At 36.0% G+C, this 9,937-nt stretch overlaps 1 protein-coding gene across 4 annotated transcripts in view; it reads left to right on the plus strand.

Annotated features, from left to right (window-relative positions):
* Positions 1 to 9,937, plus strand: part of CBLB (Cbl proto-oncogene B) — a 137,120-nt gene that overhangs the window by 9,598 nt on the left and 117,585 nt on the right. For all 4 annotated transcript variants that reach the window (XM_083821337.1, XM_083821338.1, XM_083821339.1 and 1 more), the window contains exon 3: positions 467 to 717. In XM_083821337.1, the coding sequence (XP_083677463.1) occupies positions 467 to 717 (251 nt within the window). The remainder of the gene's footprint in view (positions 1 to 466; positions 718 to 9,937) is intronic.

The raw sequence follows: 9,937 nt of genomic DNA on the forward strand, positions 1-9,937 counted from the left end.
TAAAAAGTTACGTTATTGGAGAAAGAAGAGAGAGAATCATCTTTTGATGAAAATCTAAATTTTAAGGTCAGTTCGTAGTCGACACCAAAAATCCATGGGGAAATTCATCTGCAGCAGACAGACCTGTACAGAACTACTGCTCTTGGCATCACTTGCATACTGTGTTTTGATAATACTCTCCTTAGCACAGAGTGGACAGGCAAAGATGTTCTGACTTTAAAAGGAGACCCCCAAACTATAATAAGTAAGTGTGTTTGTTTTTTATAGATGTGGCAGGATTAAGTCAAATTTGACATCCTTTGACATTAGAGACTATGTTGGAATATTGTGGAATACAATTGAGATAGGATTTAATTCTTTGTGCCTGAAGGTTAGAGAAATATGCTTGCAGAATTTTAAGATGTCACATCACTTTTTCCCCCAGCATATTTCTTGTCTTTTAAAATTCACTTGTTTTTGCTTGTAGGTAAGACTGTGCCAAAACCCAAAGCTTCAACTCAAAAACAGCCCACCTTACATACTTGACATTTTACCAGACACTTATCAACATTTGCGACTTATACTGAGCAAATATGATGACAACCAAAAACTTGCACAACTCAGTGAAAATGAATATTTTAAAATCTACATTGACAGTCTCATGAAAAAATCGAAACGGGCTATAAGACTCTTCAAAGAAGGAAAAGAAAGAATGTATGAGGAACAGTCACAGGACAGGTAAGTGAACTATTTAAGTATAAGGTGGATTGTCTGGCCTGTCTATATTTTTAACAATGTTCTTCTGCTGCCATTGTGTTTTGACATTTTTAATTATTTAAAGAGCAGAAATATTTATTGTTTGGGTTTATTGACCCTGCAGGTCAAACAGTAATTTGCTGGATTTGTTCCACTGTGTGCTCTTATCTGTCACTTTGCGACCTTTAAAACCAAGAGCATTTCCTTCATAAAACATTCATTTCATTGTAATTACTTGTTTGCAGGGCCTTACAATACGTAGTTTTTCCTCTGGCAGAGAGTGAGTGACTGTTATCTGGTCTGAGCTTGACCTCCCTGTAGCCCACTTGTTAAAACTGTGGGAGCCATGATGGATATTGACGTAGAGTTTTCCAGAGTGGTGAAATGGAACAAAATGATAATCATGTTTTTGAGATATTGTGTGACGTTAGCATGAGGTGATGATAATGTTAGTTTGGTGCTGAGAAGTCTTTTCAGAAACCTAATGGATTCCTGATTTGCAGTGATTCAATTTTAATAACCAGGATTAATGTCTACTTTGTGTACTGTTTGGTGGTGAGTAAAGAGGCTTTCAAGATTTGGTATTACTACATAATACTTTAAAAATATTTTAAGAACTTTTGTGCAAAATCTGCTTTTTTGTTTTGGGAAGGGGTACAGCAGTTGCGTGGCAGTTAGTCAAATGGAAAACGCGACGCTGTTTGCAGTTTCCCCTTTTCAAAGGAGACATGGAAGTCATGGAAGGGAAAATGGAGAGAAAAGGAATGGAGAATTGTATCTCTCTGCACCTGAGCTTACAGGCAGGGTTGCAGTATAGTTTTATAGCTGGTAAAAGTGGTGGTAGAAGCAATGGAATGTCTATATTGTTGTAAATGTCACTGCAGTCATGTTTGATTTTTACGTAAGTTCCTTCCAGACCTTTAGGTATGATTATAGCTATTCAGTATACTGTGGTATTCTTCCTTATATGAATCTTGCTTAACATGTAAGGAATTATTTTAAAAAGTATTTAAAGACTGTTCAGTTGTGAAGAGCAATTTGCCTAAGAGGAACAAAATGTACAGTTTGAACTATTTGATTGATGAGTATAGATCTTGATGGATGTTCTTTTGTGTTTGAATTCATAAGCAAGAAGAAGAATGCTTTCATTGTAGATGTGTGGTTACCAGAACTCCTGCAAGAATTGTTCAGTGCTGAGCCTATGGGGTCTTCCTTTAATAACCTATTTGTTGTATGTACAAAAGTCATTGTGTTTCAAAGGAAATAAGAACTTTTTATGGTAAGGGAAATTTGACATAAATGACTGCATTATGTAAACAGGTTTTATTTTGACTTCCCTATGGTGCATGAAACCCAGATTTACTTGTGGTTTTGCTTACAGTTAGCAATAAATTAAAACCAGTTTCAGTGTCACTTTTGCAAAAACAGTCTGCCATAGGCACTGTACAGTCATTCAAAACAGTGTCTCAGTAACTGTATCTACTAGATAGAGTTGTTTTCTTCTTTCCAGTTTCCCACTTCAGTTTCTTCATAAGGGTAACAGTGGTGATTTAAGGATGTCTTTTGTGAAGCAAACAGTTTTTGAAGGTGGTACAGTTAGTTACTGTCACTCATTGGGTCCATTCATGTAAGGTGTTTGGAAAGGAGGGATTTTAAAACATAGCAACAGAGTGCCATGATTCACAGTAACTTTCAGGCTCTCTGAATTTGTATTTCAGAAAGTGATACATTATTTTGTCTGACTGATAAGAGTTTGAAGCTTGAGGAAGGGAATATAATAGAAATGTGTCTTCCTTGCTAAAACAGTTAGATGCGCTTCCTCTACAAGCCGGATTCTGACACAGCAGTAGAAACAAGGGCTGGAATGTTTAAACAACAAAAACATAAAATAACAGAAGCATTTTTCCAGCAGTTCATGCCTCATGCCCTTGTAAGTTACAGTGATCTGAAAAGTGTCACTTTCTTATTTACTGCTGATGTTTTCTCTGTACGCGTGTCCTAGTTTTAAGTTGAATCAAGGTATATTCATTTGCTGAGCCTTGTGACTAGGTTGTCTGCTTCCTCTACTGTACTTTGACATACTTGATCATTTTAAATCTTGTAAGTTGGTAAAAGATGCTGTCTTTTTTTTTTAGCTGCTTTGCTTTGAAATATGTTTTCATTAACCTAAGTTGGTTATCTGTTTACTTTATAATGCAAATGTAAGGGTAACCATTTAAGTAAGTGTTTTTCAAGATGTTTTTAAAAGGCAGTCAAATTGAAGTATAGTCAATTTAAAAAAAAAAAAAAAAAAGACAAACCAAAAGCCTCTCATATATTGACACCTGACCAATTTTTGTGGTTTTCAGTCTCACTTTCCTGTTTTGTTTTCTGTTAGTGTCTCTGTGGTTGCTGGATAAAAAGGTCATCGTGGAGAAAAAAATATATATTAAAAAAAAAAAGGCTACATTTGGAAGCATTCTCTTAGTATTCTTGATTGATATACTTTTAATCTACTAAGATTATTGAATAATTTTTTAACTTCTGTGGTGATGGTACATTTAGGAACCAGCACCAACGTACATATTATTTTATTTGCCTTATCCCTCATGACAGAGGTTAGTCTTTTGTGAAAAATTTATCATGAGATTTAGTTCTCAAAGGTGCTGTGGATAAAAAAAATAAAAAGGTAGTGTACAGCCAGTTTACATACAAATGGCTAAAACAAAAGCTTACACTGAGGTGTTAGAGGTGTTGCCTCTCTATTCTGCGTTCCATGTCAAATACATTTGATAGCCGTTTGAGTGGTTGGTGCTATCTTTCTGTACTCTGTAGGATGAATCTTGCTAAGCAGAGGTAGTATGGTTTGCTTTTTTTTTTTTAATTTTTAAATGTATACGAATTGCATCTATCTTCTGGGTTTGATGTCTCATTTAAAATTACATCCTCTTGCTTAATGAGGTAAGAGATTGTATTCAATAAATTGTGTAAACTACAAGATGTAGTCTGCATAGAAGTTTTTCAATGTGTGAAGTAGTTTAAAGATTTTTGTTAGATTTTATTTCTTAAGATTATTAACACATAATTATTAAGATTATTGAATCAGGTACATCTACTTTTCTTAAAAGGCTTTTCTGTTTCTTTGAGGGTCTGTTTTTTTTTCTTTGTTTATTGGGAAGCAGACTAAAGCTGGAAGACATCATTTCTGTGAAGTCCAGACTTCCATTTGTCTTCTGCATTTCAGAATTACACATCCAGAAAAAATAAAAAACTTTGTAGGCTGGCATTTTTTTCAGGCAAATGTTAGCCAGGTGTTGAAATCAGGCACATAAGTTACAATAATAATAGAGGAGGAATAAAGGGGCAATGGGGAGATTACATTTGGATTCATTCAAGTTGCTAAACTTGGCTCTTCAGAGCTAACAAAACCCTTTCTCAGTAAGGGAGACTAATGTGAGCTTTCCTATTCTTACCTGTAAATTGTGTCCTTGTATGGATGCATCTCGAGATGGAACTTGTTCATTGTCTATTTTAATGTTGCCTGCCTTCTGCTAAGTGTTCTTTAAGTGAGGACAAGAGGAAATGTATAAAGCCAATGTGTGTGCTGATTTTTGTGAATCTATTAAATGCTGCTTGGTTCAAACAGAATTTGTTGGCTACTTGGTGTTAAGTGGCATTGCAGACGTGGAAGAGGACAATAATATGAAACATGAATATTTCTCAAGTTGTGGGCAGGACAAAGATCAAAAGATTAGAAGAGCTGAGGTTAGTTTGGGGGTGAAATAGAAGGAGGAGTTGCACGTAGGGAAGACTCAGGGAAGTCCTTCAAGGTGATTGCAAAACCACTCCTGTTTCTGTATAAGTCTGAATTCCCTTGCTCATTTGGCTGTTTGGTATCCTGTCTAAAACTGCACACTTCAGGATTTTATGTCTTGCTTAAGTATTTTTGGTAGCACAGAGTTCTTATATTTGCTGTCTTCTTGGGAGGTCCTATACCTGTAGTTTATGTAATAGATCAGATTCTCCTTTTTTTGCTGTTCATGTTGCCCCTTGCCGTGTGAAGCTGTGAATCAGTAGTGTGTTTAGGAAGCACTCCGTTTCTCTTCCTTCAGTCTGCATTGACAGCTGAGATCAGTTAAGGTTCTTGAATCAAGTTTCCTGAACAGGCATATCAAAGTACACAGCATTGTCAGGAAAGACCTTTCTACTGCTGAAACTTCTAGTCCTTTTCCCCCTTATTCTGAAAGTACAGGTTTGATAACAAGTTACAAAGGTAACCATCAGCGTGGCCTTTGGTTGTGTCAGCTGTAATGCAACAACAGCCATTAATGTACTTTTGTCCCATAGTAAACGAGAGGTAGCTTAACCTTCTCTGAATTGCCTCCTCTTGCACCACGAAGTTGCTGTTTTACTTACATGAAGTTAGGAAGCTCATTGCTTAGGTAGCCTCATAACTTGTTTGTATCTCCAGACAGAGGAGACTTTGTTGATTCAGAAAGGGATCAGGAAGGATGTGTTTTTAATTCAGGACAACTTTTTTTGGACAAGTTAAGATTCTTCTGGCTTATGGTTTTAGTATTTGACAAATAGAAGTACAGATTCAGAAAAGTGTTAATGGTTCTTTTCAAAGAGCCAGGTTTGACCATTGGTCAGCCTCACATAGATAACTTGGTAGCTGTTGCATGATAACTATCATGAAGGTGGATTGGATTTGAAGTGGTCTTGTGGTGAAAGCTGTTAACACCTGAGAATCACCTGGTCTGTCCCACTTTCTGTGCATTTTATTTATTTTTGATCTTTGGCGCATTCTGATGTGAATGCTCTGGCTTTAAGTACCACCAGTCTGTTGTCCAACATGATCTGTAAACCCCTCTACTGAAGCTGTATCAACATGTTTTAGAGATCTAGTATGTTGATAACTTTATTCTAATCCTGGTGAAGTAGAAGCAAAAGAATCTCTTGCTGGAGTCCTTTATTCTGTTGTATTTATGTACTTGTATTTTTCACATGGTCCCATCACTACATTTTTAGAAAAAGAAGCAGCCTTGCCTTTCCTTAAATGCCTTCTGGAGTGTTGGCTCATTGCTTAAACTCCTGTTCTGTCCCTTGAAAAAAGAGAACACGTTCAGTGTATAACCTATAATATGCTAGTTGACAGTGGAACTTGCCTATCGATGTATTGGAATAAAGAGGCCTCTTCTGACAAGAAAAAAGAGGGCAAGAGTGATTGGATTAGGTTGCATGGGACAAGGAAATGCAATGATTGTTTTCTTTGAAAGCTTTTATGTTATGGTAAATTCTTTATTTCCCTTCTTCCCTCCCTACCTACTGTGATGTAAAACCAGATATAACCAAAACAGATTTAAGAAACCCTTTGGCATACCCAAACGGCGTGAGTAATAGAGCTTCAGTGCAAATTTAGTGAAGCACAAGCCATTTGCTATTTTTGCTTTTAGTCTAAATTAAAGAAGGAATGTGACTTATACAAACTGGCAGACAAAGAGACTCTTGTTGCAGAGGGCAGGTGAGAACACGGGGAGGTTACAAATGGTAGGGCAGTGTTATGACAGCTTGTTCTCAACATAGAAGCAAATAGGCTGGGTGACTCCAGTTGTTGTAAGGCAGTATTTCAATTTGTAAGTGTTTCTGATCATCTTCTTCTACTTGAGGGGGAGGGTATTACCACGTAAGAACAAAAGAAGTATTAGTATCAAAAGAAGTATTAGTATCAAAATAACCTAAAGGCAACTATTTATTCAAATTCCAGAGGAAGGCGATGATTTTAAAAACACAGAAGATCCTAAATGAGGAAATAATGGTTTCTGAATTCTTAAAGTTGATTTAGATCCTCGATTCATATTGAGTTAGTGGAAGAGGGGTAATACATGCACTTCACTTTTCTTTTACGTTACTCTCTCATAAAATCAGATAGGTTTTTCTATTTTAGTGCAAGGTCTTGTTGGACATTTTTTTTGAGTAATATGGTGTCTGAGCAGAATTCAGCTGGTTGTGAGGGAATATATACAGTTTGATCTCCTTGTTCTACTCTGTATAATAATTTATACTTGTGAAAAATGTATAAGATAATACTGCCAAATTAAGATGCATTTACACCAACTGTGCAGAGGTGAAAGCTTTCAAAAAGCACAGACTTATGGGGAAATGATCCTCAGATCTTTCCATGTGTTAATATATTAATTTTCTTTGTGATAAAATTAATGACAGTTCTGCTGCTGGGACTACACAAGACATCTGATGCAGTGTCTCTGCTGACATAGTTCTCTACATGGTTACACTTCAGCTCTATCAGGCAGTGTAGGATGAGAAAATTAGCAGGGAAGAACGGGTGGTTTTCTGAAAATATCGTAGTCTTGGTCAGGGAGGTCTGTGAATATTCAGTCTGATTTGCACGTGGGGATACTATTGTCTGTTTCCCCTTTGTAACAGCCCTTCAGGGAACTTTTCTGCGTGGTCTCTGCATGGTATAGCTATACTTGTGAAGGCAGGCCATGGTTGCCAACTATAAATGGTGCTGTGCTCTCAGGTGTGATAAAGCCAAGCTGATGATATCAAGCAACTTGAGGATCTTCAGGAGTACTGACTCCTGAATTTACCTTGTATAAAGGAAGGCTCCCATAACGGGCCTGAAGGGATCACTTTTGAATGTGTGGTTGATTTTTGGAGAATTTGATCTTTGCTTTTCTACATCAGAAGTATTTTATATTCAGTGATTTGATTTTAGAATGTCTCCAATGCTGGCCTTCATGATGGTAGCTAGGCATATCATGTAAGAAGAAACAGAAAGCTTTTAGAAGAAAGTGTCTTTTTTTTTTTTTTGAAATGTGTCCAGATACGTAAGCATATCTAGCTGTAATTTCAGGTTACAAAAATAAATGCTTTCTTTTCACCATTTGTTCTTTTTACCTTGTTTTTCATTGAAAATTAGAAACATGAAAGAATAAAATCTGCTTTTATTCTGTAAAGAAATGAAAGCCATTATTCCCAACTTCCTTTTCAAGTGGTACACTTGCTGGCTGTCTTTGAACATATAAGAAAGCCTGTTTATAAAAACAGACACGCTATAGTGATAGTCCTGCTATCCAAAGAATGCTTGATCAAAAGTCAGGCTTGAACACATGCTTTCTATGCATCTAAACCTACAGTAGAGAAAGATTCATTAAGCTGTACAGAGAAGGGAATATCCCTCATCCGAAAAGGAGTGAAATTACATGTTTTGTTATCACCAGTGAAGTTTGACTGAATTCAGAACAAAGGAGAGAATGAGCTATTGATGGAGATGATGTTGTATGGAAACATCCATTTCCATTTATTAAAATGTAATGTGCAAGAAAGTGTAGAGAAGAGTACTTTGTTAATTTCCTTCATGTTTTAAAAATATTTTATAATCATTTAACATAAATTTCTCTTCTTCCTATTCTATTCTTTGCTTCAGTATTAATCAAGGGATTTTACTTCAGTCATCTTAAAAACGGCACAAAAGAGTTAGTGTAATTGTTTAGTAAGTAGCATTCAGAGTATCTTCTGTACATGGGCTTTTTTATCAGTAGCTGCATGTTCTTGTTAACTTTGTCTTCAAAGATTCTATAATATTACTATGTATGCGCTAAAGTGAGAGTTTTTAATGTTATTTATTGACATTGGAAGGGTTTTTAATTCAAGAACTAGGTTTGCTGTCACCTGCACAAAACATTTGTGCTACTGGTAAGATTAATATGTTGTTTTTTTTTTTTTTTTTTTTTTTTTTAAATATCAAACACTTCTAAACAATATAAAAGCCTGTTCTCTGTGAACCAGTCCAGGAATATAGTTTGCCAGATTTGAAAGAAAATGTGACTTCATAAAAAAAAAAAAAAAAAGGTGCAATAAATGCAACAGTTAAATAGTAATACTAGTAGTAAATAAATAGTAGTAATAAAACTGGGTGAAATAACACACAGAAAAGATCAACAGTATATTGTGTCTGAAAAGAAGCACAATTCCCTGAAAAGATGGGGGTAGATCTAGATTAGATACAAGGAAGGAATTTTTTACTCTGAGGGTGGTGAGGCACCGGCAGAGGCTGCCCGGAGAAGCTGTGGATGTCCCATCCCTGGAGGTGCTCAAGGCCAGGCTGGATGGGGCTTTGGGCAACCGGGCCTGGTGGGAGGTGTCCCTGCCCATGGTGGGGAGGAGAGGGGTGTGTGTGTGGAATTGTGTGGTCTTTAAGGACCCTTCCAACCCAAACCATTCTGTGATTCTACGATAAATACATAACACAAATGGAAAATAAATCAGTAAGTGATCTTACGTGAGAAATAGAACTTCCCAAGGAAGCAGCCAGGTAACTGTCTTCCCTATCATGTTTGCAATGTATATGGAATAATATGTTTTGATGTTTTTGGGTTTGCGTTCAACCAAGGCAGAGCTAAAAGATATATTATGGAAATAGTATTATTTTTGGCTCTAGCATATGATAAAACATTGTGTTTTCACCATAGTTTGGTTAGATTTCCTATGTCAGAGCTATGCTGTTAATATAAGATCGTAACCATAATAATTACCCAATTCTTCACTTTGTGTTAAGTGAAATGCATAGAGGAAAGCGACTTTATACTTAAATATCTTTACAGGTCAAAAAATGGTGAACACGTAAATAATCATTTGCTCATTTCAGTTGTACTTGGTCATAATGATTATAACTTAACAGTTTTTTCTGCTATGTCTGATGAAAAGGTACCTTAATTGTGTTTTTTTTTCCCTAAAGTGATGTAACATAATACGCTAAAAGGGAAGCTTAAATGTAGCAGGTATATAGGAAACAAATATTTTTGAAATATATAATGGAAGTTTGTAATTGGTGATATGCTGATTGAACTAAGTTTAATTTTTGTGTGGATAACATTAAGGTGGTCTCTATAATGGGGGGGTCTCTTAAAAAAAAAACCATATTTTTTTATTCTGCCATGGTCAGACAGCACAAATGTAATTTCACCCTAATATCTGATACATTTGTATATATTAGAGACTACGTTGTCAACCTGCACAGTCCACTTGATGAGTTAGTGTTTTACTATTATTATCTGATCCTGGGCAAGCTCTCTGAACGTCCCGTGGGAGAAAAATATCTGGAAAAGTAACTACGTTTAATTATTTTTCTCTCCTCTATTTGATAGCATTGTGGGAGAGCTCACAAAACATTGTCTCCCTTTCACATAAAATAATG

Source organism: Anser anser (assembly GCF_964211835.1).
Source record: "Anser anser genome assembly, chromosome: 1".
In the NCBI taxonomy this organism is placed as follows: Eukaryota; Metazoa; Chordata; class Aves; order Anseriformes; family Anatidae; genus Anser; species Anser anser.